Raw genomic sequence first — 18,915 nt, forward strand, 5'->3', positions numbered from 1 at the left:
AATGAGATGAATGAGGGCTCGTCTACCCTAGATAAATCAAACCTGGGTAATTTGCGTTCAAGGCAATCGACTTACCAACGAATAACGCTATGCATACCCCAGTGGTACAGATATGGTACATTGCATTGGGTACAGATTTAGATGAACATACAGTACATATGGAATTAAACCTTCAAAACAGCTAACAAATCTGTTTTAAGGAACGTCTCCTACAAATCCTACCTTCTCAGACACGATTTAAAAATAAATTTTGATTGTACCCGACTGTTTCGAGATACCGCGGGTGACCATCCATAATCCACCCCCGCAGGGCGCAGATTCGTCCAGTGTCTCACCGTATCTGAAGTTGTTTTCTGTTGTCCAAAAAAAAATAAAACAAAACAGACGTCCCATATAAGGATTGAATCTTTGTTCGACTAGCGAAACAAAGTGAAAAGAAAACAGCGGGAAGTTGATAATCGAAATAATCACACAAGCCACGGGCGATGGTTCGGTGTCTTCGCATTCCCGGACTGTGTTTCGCAACATTGAAATAATTTATTGTGACATTATGCTTCTCGTAGGATGGTGGGTTTCGAGATTCGCAGGGTAAGCTCTTTTGTGTTTCTGTGGGAATCCTTTTCGTTCGTTGCATTAATCCCCTTTCGGTGATTGTTTCATTTGTCTTTTTCTGAATTAGTGATCAAGTTGTTTGATTGGATGGAACAATCTTTAAGATCAATAGAATGAGAATTGAAACATCATTTCAAACTGCTCTTTGGTTATGTGTTCATTAAACATGTTTTTCGATTTTCTTGTTTCATCCGGTGTGTTGCCGATCCGCACCAGAGTCCAGCTACGAAATCGTCTGAATATCCAAAGCTACAAATCTGACAATCTGATACTAAGAAACCTTTTATAGGTTTTCCCTGTAGGTCCCAGGAGAGCCACCCGGCGTCTCATTTTCTGTTCTCTTTCTCTATCTCTGATATTCCGATGTTGGAATTCATTTTCATTCTGAATGTTTTTCCAAAACGTAAAAGATCTCCCCCAAAAAGCGGAAAGAACAATTAAAGCGAAAAAGCGACAAGAACAATTAAATAAAAAGAAAAAGCAACATAAAGTGAGGAGAAAAAATAAAAGAAGTAAGAAGAAAAAAGAGGCGATGGACACAAAGAATGAACAAAACGGAATAACTGGAATATTTTAGGCTGACAAAATGGGGACATATTTTTTTCTTCCTTTCCTAAACCGAAGCTGTTAAAATATTCTTCTTTAGTCTCTTCACGTAGATTCTGTTTTTTACTTTTGCATATTTATGGTAAGAAAAATATGCTCTAGGAAGGATTTACCAGAACTTGGCCTGGTTAGCCTTCTAGCACCCAGCAAACATATTCTCATGTGAGGCTACCAAAATCAAGAGCTGATAAAATCGAGTCTTCACTGTATAAGTAAAGTGAAAAGAGTAAAGAGAAAACAGAACCGAAAAAAGAGAATGCACAACGAGATAAGAAAGGAGACAAAAAAAGGAGCGGAGAACGGAGAAAATAGAAAGGAACAAAAGAAAAATAGGGAAACAAGAAGAGCTATTTGTGTATGAGGAAACGCAAAAATAGAAAGTATAAAAAAGGAACACGGAATGAAAAAGGAGATACCATAAGTAAAATAAGACAGAAAAAGGAGAAAGAAACAAGGATAGAGAAAGAAGAAGAAATCAAGGACTGATGAGAAGATAAAAACAAATAAAATGAAAAACAGGTGAGACAAGAATGAGCGAAGGAGGAAGGAAAGGAAAGACAAGAAATAGAGATAGCAAAAAAAATGAAACGAAAAATGGAAAAGGAGATAAGAGAATGAAAAAAGGAATGGGGAAAAAATATTATTATAACAGAAAAATTGAAAAAATGAAGAAAAAAATTGTAAGAAAATAGGAAAAAAATAGGAGAATAAGAAAATCAAATAGATAGGTGAAAAAAGAAAGAAGACAAGTGAGTGAAGGCAGAAGAAAGGAAAGAGAGAATTTAAAAAGAATAGAAAATGAAGGAAGGCAATCCAAAGGATGTATGTAGGAAGGGAGAAAAAAGAAAAGATAGTAGATAATAGAAAGTTCATGTTTCGATAGTTAAAAAGAAAAAGCAAAATGAAAATGGAAGTAAGAGCGAGAGAAGGAAAAAAACGAAAAAATAATAAAAAGAAAGGGAAATGAAGTGAATTATAAAATGAAAAAATGAGAAAAAATGAAAATCAAAAAAGGACAATGAGAGCAAAAAATGAAAAAGCAAGAACCAGGTAAAATAAAAAAGAAATAAAGAAAAACGAAGGAAAAATTGAAATTTTGAGATTAAAAGGTAACACCAAAGGGTAAAAAAGAAAATGAAAAATGATGCAATCAAAGGAAAAATAATAAAATGAAAAAGAACTAACAAAAAAGAAAATTAAACAGAAGGAAAGAAAAGGGTATAAGGAAAAAATAGAGAAGCAAACTTGAAGAAAAAAAAAAAACAAAAAGCAAGAAACAAGGAACAAAGAAAATGGAAAATGAAAGAAATGGAGCATGGAAAATGGATAAAAAGAAAATGGAAAAAATGGAGAAGAATAGAAAAAAGGAAAAAGAAAAAAACAAATGCAAAAAATGTAAAAAATGGAACAAAAGAAAATGGAAAAACAGAAAATGGAAAAAAGAAAATGAAAAAAAAGAAAATGGAAAAAAGAAATTGGAAAAAAAGAAAATGGAAAAAAAGAAATGGAAAAAAAGAAAATGGAAAAAATGGAATAAAAAGAAAATGGAAAAAAATGAAAATGGAACAAAAGAAATTAGAAGAAAGAAAATAGGAAAAAAGGAAATAGAAAAAAAAAGAAAATGGCAAAAAAGAAAATGGAAAAAAATTGAAAAAAAGGAAAATGGAAAAAAGAAAATCCCAAAAAAAGAAATGGAAAAATGGAAAATGGCAAAAAAGAAAAAAAAGAGAATGGAAAATGGTAAATGGAAAATTGCAAAGGGAAAATGGAAAACAGAAATTGGAAAATGGAGAATGAAAAATGAAAATGGAAAATAGAAATTGGAAAGTGGAAAAATTTCAAGATTGAAAAAAAAACAGGATTTTAACATACAAAATAATAAATCGATAAGACGATGTAAAACTAAAAACCAAGAAATCTTGGAAATCTAAAAAATTAAAAATTAACAAATTAAACAAGTTAAGAAATTTAAATGTGAAAAATTAAAAAAAAGCGATTGAAAAACCAAAAAGTAAGGGTTATTTTTAAATCAAAGGTTATTTTTAAATCAAAGGATCAAAAAGTTTAAAAAAATAAAAATTAAAATATTTCGAAATTAAAAAATTGAACAAGTTATAAAATTGAAAGCTTAAATAATAAAAAAAATCAAAATTCAAGGATCAAAAATTAAAAAAAAATATAAAAATAAAAGATTGAAAGATTTAAAAATTAAAGGATTATAAAAATTAAAAATTGAAAAATAATAAAATAAAAAAATCAAAACATCGAAGGAAATTTAAAAAAATAAACATTTAAAGAATTAAAACATAAAAAAATAAAAAATCAAGGATTAAAACATTAAAGAATCAGAAAATTTAAAAAAAAAAATAAAAAATTTATAAATTAGAAAATTAAAATATTAGAAAGTTAAAACATTAAAAAATTAAGATTAAAGAACTTAGGAATTGAAAAATATTAAAGATTAAAAAATTAAAAATTAAAAAAAAGAAATTGAAAATAATAACTGAAGGCATAAAATCGCGGGATTAAAAAATTAAAAAATTGAAAAATTATGGCGTTGAAATATTTAAAATATGAAAGATGGGATAACGGAAAAACGAACAAGGGAAAAAAGATAATATGGAAGATACAAATTAATGTATGGAAAATAGGAATCGGAAAGTGCGCGGAAAAAAAATAAAAAATCGAAAATAGATAATCGTCAATTGAAAAATCTGAAATCGGAAATCAGCTCGCCGACAATTTTTACCTGAAATCGACGGTGCACACCTCTAAAAATTAAAATGGGAAAAATAAAAAAAGAAAATGAAAAAAGAAAATGGAAAAAAGGAAAATGAAAAAAGGAAGAATGAACCGAACTGAAGAAGGAAAATAGAGGGATGAAGAATGGAGTATGAATTGTGGAAATCCGAAAATTTAAATTCGCAAATCGAAAATCGGAAAGCAAAAATCGAAAGTCGCCAAAACCGAAAATCGATAATGGATAATTTACAATCGATAATCGAAAATCATATATCGAACATCTAAAATCGAAAATTGAGATTCGCAAATCGAAAATGAGAAATCCAGAATTAAAAATCGAAAGTTTGCAAAACGAAAATCGAAATTCAAAAATTGACAATCGATTTTCGAAAATCGAACATTGAAATTCGAAAATCGAGATTCGAGCACTGAAATTCGTAAAAACAAAATCGAAAATCAAGAATCGAAAATTGAAAATTTAAATTCGCTATCCGGAAACAAAAATCAAAGTAAAGAAATGTAAAATTGTTAAATGGATATTCGAAAAGTCATTTGGAAATTAAAAGTTGGAAATCGAGAATCGAACACAGAAATTGAAGAAACGAAAATTGAGATTGACAAACCGAACATCGAAGATCAAGAATCGAAATTTAAATTGGCATTTGAAAAGTAAAAAATCAAAGGCAAAAATCAAAATCAGCAATAAAAAATTTAAAATAAAATATTGATATTCGAAAGTCGAACGTCCAACATCGAAAATCAGGAATCAAAAATGAAAAATCGAGAATCGAAAGTCGAACATCGAAAATCTAAAATCAAAAATCGAGATTCGAAATTTGAGAATCGAAAGTCGAGCATCATAAATCGAAAATTGAAATCCGCAAATCGAATATCAGAAGCCGAAAATTGAAAATCAAAAAATCGAAATTCGAAAATCAAGAATTGAACATGGAAAGTAAGGAAAAATAGAAGTAAGGAAAAATTGCGTTATACGCGGTTCACCTGGGTTCGAATTCCGACTTCGAAAAAAGAGAGTTTGTCAAACGGTTTTCGAAAACCTAAGTTTTTCCTGAAAACTTGACGGACTGCGAACACTTTTCCCTCAAACGGATTTTCGCGATCTCACAACAGATTCTATCTATGGCAAAAGGTCCGAACTGGACCAACGCGTATTTCACAATTCATACACCGATTAAGCAAAAATAGGGAATGGTCTCACCCAAAACTAGATTACATATATTGCTGTCGCCTCCAACACTAAAACAAAATAAATATTGAATGTATGGACTAGCTTCTACTTAAACGTTTTTAACCTTTTTAAGATCTTTTACTCTTTTCTATTATTTTTATTCCTTGTTTCTATTTGCTCTTTTTATTCTTTTTTATTACTTTTTATCTTTACCCTTTTTATTCATTTTTTGCTATTTTATTTTTTCTACTTTTATTATTTCTATTCCACTGCTCTATTTACCATTTATATTCTTTTTCTTAATTTCGAAGAACATTTGATTTCTTTATTCATTTCATTAACAAGAAACGACTCAAAATTCAAGTTTGATCCGAATCGATGGATATTAACTTGAGTAATTACCGTTTGAACTTGTGTTTCTTACAAATTGGGATTTCATCACCAAGAATATCATATTTTTTAATCAAGCTAGGCCGATTCAGATGGGAGTGTTTTACAAATTTCCCTAAAATTTTCTTTCCTCAATAATTCATGCCACATACACCAGAGCACTTTCCTAATACCACAAAAATTGGCCTAACTCAATTTGTTCGTTTATCCAATTTGGCTCCGATCCCTTCGACGAGACGAGCTGCCCCATCCGGAGGGAAGAAGAAACATCCAAAGCGCTAAACGAGTGACCGAAACAGGCACTGATTAAATTAATCCACGCCTAATCCTGAACCGGCGATGGAATTGTTTCTCCGGAGTTGCCTCAATAACATCATTTATGAATGTGGAATCAATTTCGGTCGCTGCTGCTTCTACTATTACTGCTACTGCAATTCAGTCGATGGTGTGGACCAACGAAGCAAGGCCAAAAACAAGTGAGCCTTTTCCCACAACTATTAGCTCCATTTTCAAAGGGGAATAATCCGAAAAATGTCCCCCGGATCGGTAGACAACATTCAATTGCTTCTGATGCTCTCTGGTGCTTGTCGAAGCGAGAAGAATCCTTGCGAGGAGGCCCATTATGTCAATTGTTTTAGAGAAGGTTACGAGAAGGAGCACAATTTAGAGGGAACGAACTAAACGACCGACCGATCCTTTGGGGTTTCTGATTTCCCATGGTTCACATTTTGGGTTGCCTCTGGTGTACATTTAGGGTTGTCTGTACTGTTTACGTTGGCAGTCCACGTTAGAGTGTTTGGAGATAATGAAAATGTGGGATTTGGTTTCAACAAATTGCATTACTCTTAGCTTTGGAATCGTGCATTTGTTTTTTGAGAAATAGTTTAAAGATTTTTGAAAAAGTTGCTTTATCAGAGTAAAGAAGCGAGCGTGTTGCGACTATTGAGCATTAGCATAATAAGTTCACTTTTTTGCTTTTCCTTAAATTTTTTACTGACGCTAAAGTAATGCCACAAGGCAGCCACCTAAGATCCGTCAGTATCTCGCTCTATATTAATGGCAATGATTTCATATAGTACGTTAATTTCAACCGAAATATTTTCGCAACAAGCGCCAGGTTTAGATAGAATCGAACTAAAATTAACTAGCGAATTCTCTCCCACCACAAAATATCACCATTTACAAAACCCGAACGGCAAAGGACAAACAGTTCCTTGTTTTCTCGCTCGAATGACCTAATACTATCGCAACCCAACCGACTGTTCATGTATTTAGTTGAAAAATTCCGCAACGGCAAAGATTTTCAATTTTCCTTCCCGTTCAAGCGAGACAATAGTATTAGTTCCGATTCTCATTTGGACTTACACAGTTTGGGGACGGCATCATCATCATCATCATCGACTTCGACGGCTTCGATCATAGCCTGGCCTGGGCCCGAGGGGACTAAATTCGTTGTTAGCTGCTTGTTATAAGACGGGGCTAAGGGAGATGACCCTTTTTTGCTCATTATTTTTTCTTCTTTCATTGGTTACCCAGCTGCGCTAAGAGGGGAAATGTCAAAAATCGTCACTAATTTGAAGATGGCAATTTTGACTAAAATTCGTAGTTTTCGGGGAGGTCAACCAATTTGGAATGTTTGAACAAATTGATAAAGTTGCTATCAGCTCACCATGGTGGTGAAGGGGAAAAATATTTAAAAGTATCCCTTCTCCGAAGATGTCGGACAGAAATAGGTTTTCTTTTCCTAGAAGTATAAAAAGGTCTTCATGAAGGTTGATGGACTCGAAACAATTGATTAATGTTAATTTTATGTAAGTTTTATTTAAAGAGCTCTGCTTAAATTGATGGCAAATAACTAAATCACTCCAACCTGGTAAATTGCTACACAATCCAGCACCCCTTGCAAACACTTAACGGTCTGATTGTCATAATTTTCGGGAAAAACAAAGCAGCCCGACACGTCCAGAGCTTACTCTAACCACGCACCGCGAAAACCGTGTCGTCTGTTCGCTGTTTGTATGGTTTGACGCTGGCATACAAAGGTGAAAAATCAAAACGCTGTCCCACCTTCACCCTATCTCCCGTTCTGTGGAAATGCTAGCAGCAGCGTAGCAGTACGAAATTACCTTCCAGCAGGGCAAACTGCATCGGATTGTGCACTTTGTATGTGGTGCAGTACAACCAACTTGGCGGTGGCTCTAGTCATAACCAGCCACTTCCCCATCAGCTGGTGCAAACAAGCGAACTTTGGCCGTTCCTTGGAGTGTTACATACGATTTTCGAGGAAGGACCAATTTGAGTACCGCACTACTGGTATCGCTCGCCTGGTATCGCCGGAAGGGTTAGGACCGCGCTACTCAAACGGAAAGGCTTTTGACGTTGGCTTCATTGTTTTGAGTTACCGCATTCCCCCCTAACCCCGTCCAGGTCGACCACATTCACTTCCATTCGGCAGATCCACCACAATCGCCATCAGTGTCAGTGTCGTAGTCCGGGCGTCGACGGTTGCCGGTTGCCATCGTAACCGCCTGGTGGTACGCAACGCCCGCAAATTGTAGACCAGCGAAAGCGCGCTTTCTGGCGGTTGCTTTGGTTGGGGTGCATTCGAACGTCCGTGATGGGTTGCCAGATTAACGGTATTTAGGGTTTTTAGCGAAACAGAGATGGATTGTATATGTGTGTTCAATCGGTTTAGATATATTATGCGTGTTAAGGGGTTACACCACTGTAGAAATTTAAAAAGAATTGAATTTTTTTTATTGTACTTTAGAGATTTGAAAATTATATACCAAAAAGCCGAACATTAATTGTTAAATGTTCAAATTTTCAATTCTGCCGCAACGCCTTCTATGCATACTCCACATGTGCTAAAAACTTTAACCTCGTTTTTCTCGAAAAGAATTTTTTTAGCTGGCCGGAAACATAACTCGAACGAATGCTTTTTAATCGTCTTAAAAATTCATTTTTTATTTCAAGGTGGCTAAAGTCGTCCCTGTTTTTAAATCAGGTAACTGTTGTGATTGTAGTAATTATCGTTCTACATATATCTACACTGTCCATTTTCAACAAAATCTTCGAAAAACTATTTGTTGCTAGATTAGTAGAATTTTTGAACAAATACAGCATCCTCTATAGACTTCAGTACGGGTTTAGACAAGGCTCTAGCACTCAAACTGCTATAATTGAATTAGTTGATCTAATAATGAGCGAAGTCGATCGTAAAAACATTGTTGGTGCCCTATTCCTAGACCTTAAAAAGCATTTGACACATTAGACCACAAAATACTCCTGGGCAAGCTTGAATGTTACTGTAGAAGCAATTTATATCTGTGGATGGTGAACGGAGTAGCCTTGCTGCCATTGGAATCAATATCCCTCAAGGTAGTAATATAGGACCTTTGTTATTTCTGTTGTATATTAATGACGTTGGTAACTGGAGGCTCCTAGACTGTTTTCTGACGACACAGCTCTGTTTTATCCCACCAATGATGTCAATACTAATATTAACTCAATCGATAGCGATCTAAGTGTTCTAGACCAATATTTTAAAGCGAATTTATCATCACTGTGATCGAAAATTTATTTCGATTATTTGTGTTTATTTTCTGATAGTTTGTGGGACCCTTATTACCGGTACACGTATGTATAAATGGTGTTACGATCAGAGCTGCAAATTTTCAACAGTTTGTTTTGAACTTGAAGGAGGAAAAAATCTCAAATCATGCCCTGCTATGTTCAACTCGCAGTTGTTCGTTTCCATTATTCATTCAAACAGCCGACCTGCTCAATCATTTTCCATTCATTTTCAATTTCATTGACCCTGTGAATATCTCTTTACTGGGGTATTGACTAGGTTTTTCCAACAAAACTACTCTGAACATAGTTCTTACTGTCCATGTAAGCTTGAAAACGCAAAACATGTTGACATTTAACCTAAACTGGCCTCTACAGAGCAGATGACAGATTTGGTTGGTGAATGAAAGAGCATCAATTAGAAACGAAGACGTACGATTCAGTTATGAAAATCCCGCCAAATTGAAAATTAATGATTGAGGAGGCTTTGAGTTTGAATCATGGTTGGGTTTGATTGAACTGAAAGTTCGGCCAGCTGTTCCAAGCGGAACCCACCCTCAAGGCCGACTTCAAACGGCTTCTTGGACAGGAATATTATACATCGAATAGAAAAGGAAAGGTGGCAGAATTTTTCAAACACATTAAACCGTCGAAGTTCGCATAGAAATATCTCGTGTGGCAGGCCATCTGTTCCTGTGGATTGAAGAGGGACATTTACATCGCAACCGGGACCATCGACCAGGAAATTTATGTACAGGAGTGCCTGAAAAAAAGTACGTTGCCTTTCCTTAAGCTACGAAATTCATCCGTTTCTTTTTGACCGGATTTGGCATCATTCCGGTACGAGGCAATAGAGTGGTATACCGCGAACAACGTTCAGATGGTACCGAAGAACATGAATATTGAGTAATCGTCAAGTGAAACTTCAAGAAGACTCGAATGACCACTGTCAGCGAGATAAAATTCAAAGCAAACTGACGTTCTGTGGCGAGAAAAGTGACCAAGGACAAAACTTGATGAAAGAAGTCAAACGAAAAGCCCTGCAAGTCGTATTCACGAATAAGGAAGCTTTAGTGAACAGTTTTTCTTTATTCTGTATGAATTGAACTTACAAAAGAAACATGATTTGATTGTTCAATAAAAGAATTCTCGTTTGACCCATTTTCGATCGCAGCTCTCATTATTTATTTACATTCTATTCATTATTTTTACAATATATTCCTGGACACAGAAGGGTCGTTTTTTTCAACTTTCGTTATAATTGATTCGATTGGCCGAGTTACAAGTTTTAAATTACAGCTCGATGCATAAAATTTGTTCTGCGAAAGTAATGATGCTGATTGTACGCGAGAGACAATTAATTTCGTTAATAAATAAATAATTGCAAATTCATGGCGCTATTTAAGTGTTGTACATTAATGAGCATGCAGCGTGCTTCATATGATGGAAAAGGAAATGCAGTCCAATTGAGCTTACGAAGTGCCTATAAGAGAAATTGTTTTTGGACTGACTGAAGTTTTTAAAGCTGGATAGTACAGTGAAGACCCGATTTCATCAGCCTCAGATTTTATCAGCCCCCGATTTTGTATACCCTTGATATTATCAGCTTTTTGACTCGATTCAAAAAGCTTCGCTATCAGCTTCGTATGAAAATTGATGGTTGGTAGTTTGCTGGGCTCTAGCAGACGAACCAAGTTGAATTCGAGTAAATACTTTCTTGAGCATATTTTGCTTATCTTAGAGCTACGAAATATACAATTTTTTTTTTAATTTTTTATGAATTTTGCACTGTTAGGCCCCCTTAAGGGAAATTTAAACTAAATAATCAGAAAGGGTTATGCGGCTATATCAAGGGTCCAAAGAAGAATATTTTAAGACCTTTGGTTTCTTAAAAAGGAAACCAAATATATGTTCTGATTTTGTCAATGTCCCCGTTTTATCAGCCTTAAATTCACCAAGGGGCTGTACATGAATTCCGTGTTAAGCTGCAATATTCTAGAATTGGTCTGACGTATGTATGGTATAACGATTTGATTGTGCAAGGGTTTTCAAAATTGTTTGTTTCAATATTATCGTATTTTAATGTTTCACCAAATTAATGGAAAAAATGTCAATAAATGGTAATCACGAGTAAACTAAGATGACGTCAAAAATAGAACAATACCAAAATGTATTGAATGGACTATTGACTAATTAGCAAAATTACAGGAAAATGAAATATGTGTAAGCTGATTAAATAGCAAAAATGAAAAAAAGAAGTGAAAGAAAAACAGTAATGTAGTACCAAAGAAAAAAATCACAATGAAATAAATAGGAAAAAGAAAGAGAATTGAATTTAGAAACTGAATTGATAGAAAAAATGCGAATAAAATAATGCTAAAAATACAAACATTTGGAAACAGTACATTATCTAGTAATATGAGGAAAAAATATAACGCCTCCAAAAGTTACACGAAATGGATATTTTTAATGGCACAACTGAGCAATAAATAAATTATGAGAAGAACAGTGAAAAGCGAAAAGTATAGTAAATGAAATAAATGGATACAAAAGAAAAAAAAATGTTTTCTCTGTGCTTTGGCCCTAGTCACAATTACAAGCGAGAAAAACAACTACTAGCAGCTTCTCGATGTATTGTTCATTGTATCAAGGACATAGTAACTACTGACTACTACTCTGATCCAATACCGCGGTCGATGGCTTTAAATTTTTAGCTACAGGACAAAGTCTTCGTAAGGGAAAATATTTTCCGAAAGCAAAAAAAAAGTTGCATGCATCCAGTTCCATCATGTACGCCATTCAACACTTTATTCCGAACAACCTAAATCCCGCGATTGAAGGCGACAACGTTTAAATTTAAATATCTGTGAATATAGAAGACGACGAAATGGAGGTCCGACTACACGATCTGGCATCCCGTACTTGCCTCAAATTCACTGGAAAATACATTTTTGCTCGCATCTATTTCCGTCGATCTCTGTCCGCACTGTGCGTCTAGCACCCATCATCTAGACTCTAGATATCGGCCCATTAGCACCTGGATCTGGCAAACGGCTTTACTTCCCTTCCCGAAGAAAGACGTGACCAGAGATTTTCACCTCCGTAAATCTTCACAAGCTCAGCTGTGGACCCATTAATCCACCGATGCCGTCATTCTAAATAGATGTCATAATACGGAGAAGTGGAATCTGTTACACGAGCAAATCTTCTTCAAATTTGCATGATGTAATTTTTCGTGGTCGCGATGTAGAAAATTTCATTGAAGTCCACTCGACTCCGAAAGTTTTGAACATGTTCGAAAAAGTTTTTGGGGTGTTTATTTTGAGCTATGTATGCGATAACGATACTCTTGATTTCCAAAGTTGCTCCTTGGAACGCAAACCCTGGACTTCGGGAGTATAACTAAGTATAAGTATAACGAGTTCATTATCAGTTCTGTAGATTTCAAGGTAGCGTACGGTTTAGTACAACGAAACAAACTGTGGTGGCCGATAATGGCTGAACATGGTTTCCCGACAAACTCGATAGATGTGTCAAAATCGGACGTCAGAATAGCCAAAGAAACAGCCGACTCGTGTATGACGTTAGTTGTATTGAAGCAGAGCGACGCGCTTCCTTATTTGTTGTTCAAGGGAGCGATACCAAAGGAACGGAACTATCATCTTTTTAGCTTCCGGACGACATATACACAATGAGAGTCAGTCGTGGAGCAGTGGAAGGGTATTTTGTAGAAGAGATTGATAAAGTTGGACTGACCATAAACTCTGATATAAAAACGTACGTGTATTAGAGCACCTGGACCTCTAGTGGCATGTGATAACGAAGGTAGCCGCGAGATAAAGGTTTGGGCAGCAGGTTTGCGGCAACAGTTGGAATTTTCTAAGTATTGCTTCACGTGGCTGGAATCAAGCAGTAGTGATTGTTATCCATAAATCGGGATAACCAGCTTTCGACCACAATTCGTATCGGCCGATTGAAATGTTATTCTATTACGTCTAACCAATTTGGTTGGCGATGCTTTCTACATCAATTCAACTGGAAAACGTGTTAAAGAGCAAATTTCAAATGTATTCTTAGGCACTAAAGCAAGGAAAGTTTTCTCGGAAAAGCTTCAATTAGAAGTAGAATAGAATTGTAGTGATACGGCTATATGAGTCTTCCACGAGGCTCTCGTTTAAAACCTCTTCTTTGCAATTTCTACGTGACTACAATTGATAAGTATTTTGCTAACTCATGCACACCAATAAAAATTGCAATAATGATTTGGTTTTTGTCACATAGTAAAAGATTTGCAGAAAATATTTTTGCACTTGGATTGTCAATCCAGGTATCCAAATCTCCAAGAAAAAACTCGAGCTGGTTTTCAAGAAAACGTGATCCAGCTCAGCTTCAGCTTCTAGTACTGGATAGAATGATCGCTGAAGTTTTCGCATTTAAGTATTTGAAGGCTGGTTCGACTCTAAATGCACTTGACGAGGATACATTAGGTATCGAAAGACTGAATATCCAAGGATTAATTGTCTACGCACTTTAATTAACATCTTGGTAAGGTTCACCACGGAAACTCACAAAAGGTAGAATCAAATAATGGTACTCTCAGTAATTAAGTATGGGAGCTACTGTTCCGTTCTACAGCAAACGCTCACATTATCGATTTGGTATGAATATTGTATCGTTGTTTGTTATTTATTGTTTTTTAATGATCATAAAAGTGGGCTCAAGATTTGGAATCAGTTACTTCTTAGAAGTGGGACTTTCATATTTATGGTTTCTCGCATATACCAGCTATGGATTTTTTGTAGCACTGTTCAGTTCATTTTGCGTTCATTTTTTCACGTGAGTCAACAGCGGTGTTATGCAAAGCAATGCTCACATGCTTCTCTCTATCGCATATCGATAAAAATTACTCATCTCTCCGCTAGTCGGCCCAGTATAAAACAAAGTCGGTGTTCGTTCTTTTGTATGTAAAGAATAATGTGCAAATTCAAAGCGATAATACAAAGAATCGGAACTGAATTCATTAAAAGAAGATCTTGCAGTTTCATATCTTGATAATTCCAATGAAAACAGGAACACCCATTCCTTATCCAAAGACAAAATATTTACTATTTCTGATGTAAAACAGCAAAGTTATGAATAAAAAATGCTTTAAAATGCTCTATTTTAGCTCTGTATGAACACGAAAAAGTGAAGCTAATACCTATGTACCAAACCGTTACAGCAACTAATACTTCAAAAGTCGCATGTATTTTTTTCGGATTTTGGTAGGTTAAAATCCAAATGTACGGATCTAATCTCATTCAAAAGTAGTACTGATGTACGAGTTTCAACGCGAGCAACACTATTTGTTGACTAGCAATTTTCACTACATAATTCGTTGAAAATAATTGTACTTCAACTATTATTTAGCAATCAAAAATTGCTTATTTCAGAATAACATAAAAAGGCACGAGCATATTTTGAACACGGTCCTGGCCTCAATCAACATATAAGTTTAATTTATGCTTCATTCAAAAGATTGTTTTCGACACCATGGATACGCAAACGGAGCCTATTAAGATGAAAAATCTTGTAATGGGATTTTCGTACAAAGACTTTATCTTTTCGTTGGAATGCAGTCAAAGACCCTGCCACTCGTTTAAAATATGTTCCGCGAATATTGAATAAAAATCCATGATTCACCGGACCATTCGAAACAGTCTGGCAACCGGGTCCGACCACTCGGTGAAAACCTAACGAACCGCACGCCTTCGACGTGTTTCCAAGCAACGGTCACCATTGGAGCGCCACCGTTATTTACCCTTTTTACCCTAATCAAATAAACAAACAACTTCTAAAACTGCCTAGGCAAACTCAAACCGATTCCAAAACCAACAATCTTTTCATTCGTTTTCGGTTCGACGGATGCAATTGCACTGTAGCGGAACAAATTTTGTTTATGTTACTTCTTCGATCGTTTCTCCCAAAGCCTACTCTGACGAAATCCGTTAATCGAAAGTAGATTGATTACCGACCTTCGTAGTTTGATTAATTTTTGCTTCTTTTTCTTACCATTCCAGCCGGACACCGTCCATCGACGGGATCGGAATAACCGAGGTGCCCTCCACTACGCCAGCAGTTCGAAGGACATCGTGGCCGCGGCCAGTGTCGCCATGGTAGCTCCGGAACTGATCGAATCCGTCGACGAGGATGGTTTTACACCACTGCATCTGGCCGTTATTCAGGGAAATCTACAGCTTGCCAATTTGCTACTGGCCAACGGGGCCGAGGTGAATGCACTAGACAACGAGGGTCACTCTGTCGTCCACTGGGCAACGGGTTAGTATCGGTTGTGGTCTTCACTTACTTTATTTTTTACTGTTTAATCGATAATCATAACAATGTTGTTCTCTCTATCCGTCTGGCATTTTTTCAGTGTGCGGCGAAGTGGAAGCTTTGCGAGCGGTTCTATCGGCCGGTTCCGATGTGTCCGTACCGGACATTAACGGTGGTAGCCCATTGCATTATGCCGCCCAAATGTGCGGTGCCAATTACGAGGGCAAAACGCCCCGTGCTTCCGCCAAACTTGCGTTGGATATTCTAAATACCCTGCTGGTCCATCCGGATACTTCGGTGGAAGTAGAGGACAAGGATGGTCGCCAGCCGTTGCTGTGGGCTGCCTCGGCCGGTTCTGCTAAGGCTGTCCTGGCTTTGATCAAAGCCGGAGCGCACGTCGAAAGTGCAGATAAGTAAGTTTTCCCGTCCATCAACGAAATTATTTCGGAACTAACCCGCTTTGAATTTTAGGGACGGTTTAACGGCTCTTCACTGTGCGGCATCCCGAGGGCACACGGAGTGTATCGATACCTTGATCAACCTGTGCGGGGCTCATACGGATCAGATCGATTCTAATGGATGCACGGCATTGCACTACGCGGTCACATTGGGACATGCGGATGCAACTTCCCTACTGCTTAAACTGGAAGCTGATCCAAACCGGCAGGATAGGAAAGGTCGTACTCCGGCACACTGTGGCTGTGCCAAGGGTCAAATGGAAACCGTAAAAATATTGCATAGCAAAAAGGGAAATCTGTGGTTGCGAAATGCCAAAGGGGACTTTCCGGTCCACGACGCAGCCAGTTCAGGACGGCGCCAATTGGTTCAGTGGCTGCTGGCGATGAAACCCAAGCACATCAACACCCCGAGTAACGATGGTAGAACCCTGTTACACATTGCTGCCGGTCACGATAATGTTGATTTGTGCAAGCTTCTGCTGGAACTCGGTGCAGAGATGAACCATCTCTATCGGCCTAATTCAAAGAGTGCTCCATTGACTCCACTGGACTACGCATTGGCAAAAGGCTTTCGTTCTACGGCCAAGTTCCTGCAGATGCAAGGTGGTCTTCCAGCAAATAAACTACGACTTTCCGGTCGGCAGCAAAAGATTCTTCCGGACATTGACAAAGTAGAACCACTGAAGCTAACGGAGAAGGAAGAACTGATAGATCTTAAAACCTCCAAGCGATACATAGTCTATATGAACTCCGAGTCGGACAGTCAGGATGATCGATCACACCGCAAGAGCCGTCATAAGCGGAAAGGAAGTCACCGAGCTAGGCGAACCAGCAGCTGTAGTGATAGTGTTTACCTGTACAGGGAAGGAGCAGCCGATATCAGCCGGTCTCGGAGTAATGTGGAGTTGAATCGAAGTCACCATCACCATCACCACCATGGTAAGCATCATCCAGCAAGCAGTTCGTCGTCTACTGCCACCAGCGAAACGTCTTCAGATGAGTGCTGTAAGCACATCAAACGGAAGCACAAGTGCTACAAAAAGTGTTCATCCAAGTCGGCCCATTCGAGAGACCGGAGCTCCCATCGAGAGCGAGAGTCCAAGGAGGAAAAGGAACTAAAGGAGTATGAATTTATGTACGCAGAAAAGCGAGATGGTGGGCCTAAGAAACCAGGCGAAAGGTGCGGCCGGATAGTGCTGAAACAGGTACACAGTGGGTCCTCGGAGAATGATTCTATGCCGGAGAATGGACGTGGCAGTTCTTCGAGGTTTGGAAAGAATGCGAAACCATCTCTGTTGAATGTTCCAACCGAACGAATGGGAGCCGGAGGATCTGGTGGAGCTGGTAATTTTTTAGAGGAACAATCACTGCCGAAAAGTCCGCCAAAGGCGGAATTTAACATAAGAAAAGATTCTGACGGAAAGGCGTCTGATTCGAGCGGGAAAAAGGTCGCGAAGAAGGGAAAGGTGAATGGGAAAAAATTGAAGGTACACGGGAAGCCGAATGGGAAGAAAATTGAAACGGCAAGTGATGATGAGGGAAAGCACTCGCAGCAAGGGGAAAAGGTGGTAACGGAAGTTCAGGTTCATCCGGCGCCGGATACCATGGCCAAGTCAACCGAAGATGATGGAGCAGCTACAGATGCGACTTATACGATTGATCAAAAAACTAAGTCGGACTACGAGGGGTTTAGCGAAACGGAGATGGCGGAGAAAGGTAAAGGTGTTGGAAAAGCAAAAAGTAAGGTCAGTGCAGAGACCATAGTTGAGGCAAAAGATGAAACGATTGCGGAGGTGCACGAGGAGATCGCTGCAGCAAAGCGATCTAAACTAAAATCCGGTAAGGATAGTAAATCAAGCAAATCAAAGTCGGATTCATCTGAAAAAGAAGTGCCGAAATCAAAACCTCAAGAATTAGAACCACCAGCATCACCAGCTGTGCCACCTCCCCCAGAGCCTTCGCCGGAGCCAGACATCCCTGAACCTGAGCAACAGGTCCCTCCGGAACCAACACCCACAGACGAAGTGCTTCCGCAATCAAAGCCAGACGAAGCCATCGTTCCTCAAGAAGATCCACCACTAGATGAGCCAAAACCTACTCCTCCAGAGCCTGAACCTGAACCAGAACAAATGGCTCCAGATCCACCAGTTGTAGATGAGAAACCACCTCAACTCTTGGAACCTCCCTTGAAACCAGCTGACGAAGATCAGCGAGCTCCGGCGACTCCCGAAGAACCAAAAAAGGATCAAGCCGATGATCAGGCACTCCCAGCTGAAGTGCCAATTAAGGAGGATCCGCCGAAGAAAGTCAGCTTCGACAAAGAACGACCAAAACTTAAGAGATCGGAGGAATCCATCGTGGAGAAAGTCGAGGAAGAGGAAATCCGAACCGAGGAAGATGCGGTAGTCCCTTTAGCAGCGGCAGTTGCAGTGGATCAGCAGAAAGTTGACATGACCAGAAGCTATTTTGTAAACTTGAACGGTGAAGCGGGCGAGGCCGGCGAGGCAGACGAGAAAAAGAAGCGAAAGTTGAAGAAAAAGGTACGCTCGAAGGAAGCCGAAGAGGAGGTACAAAAAAGCAAGGATCAGGACTCGGGGTTCGAGCCAAGTCCTCAGTCGGTACGCAGCAGATCGACGGTGTTCGACAGACCGACCAGTACGGCTGTGCTGTCGAGAAAGCCACCCCCATCCTTCACCATGGTAGAGGAACGGGCAGTCAGTTCACGGCCGGACGGGAGGAAGCCAGGTGATCGGAATGCGGTCAACATGACGACCGTGCAGCAGTCCATTCAGCGCAACATTCGACGGTAAGTGGTTTTGAGTTCGATACGAATTTCGTTATGTGTAGTTTCTTGATAGCACTGTTGAGGTGAGAGAATTTAGCGATGTAGATTCGTGATCCACCCCTTTTCCCACTAGAGTCACCATACCATGTAGAGCAACAATCCAACGAACAGTCAGGATCCGAAGGTTTCGTTGATCATTTTCAGTAGCCCAATAGCTTCGGATCCTGATTTTTCACAGTAAAGTG

General features: G+C 38.2%; 1 protein-coding gene across 5 annotated transcripts in view; it reads left to right on the plus strand.

Annotated features, from left to right (window-relative positions):
• The window catches only part of LOC131676709 (ankyrin repeat domain-containing protein 12), an 80,318-nt gene that overhangs the window by 40,815 nt on the left and 20,588 nt on the right, over positions 1-18,915 (plus strand). For all 5 annotated transcript variants that reach the window (XM_058955967.1, XM_058955969.1, XM_058955970.1 and 2 more), the window contains 3 exons: positions 15,172-15,430; positions 15,528-15,840; positions 15,899-18,691. In XM_058955967.1, the coding sequence (XP_058811950.1) occupies positions 15,172-15,430; positions 15,528-15,840; positions 15,899-18,691 (3,365 nt within the window). The remainder of the gene's footprint in view (positions 1-15,171; positions 15,431-15,527; positions 15,841-15,898; positions 18,692-18,915) is intronic.

Source organism: Topomyia yanbarensis, chromosome 1 (assembly GCF_030247195.1).
Source record: "Topomyia yanbarensis strain Yona2022 chromosome 1, ASM3024719v1, whole genome shotgun sequence".
Classification (NCBI taxonomy): Eukaryota; Metazoa; Arthropoda; class Insecta; order Diptera; family Culicidae; genus Topomyia; species Topomyia yanbarensis.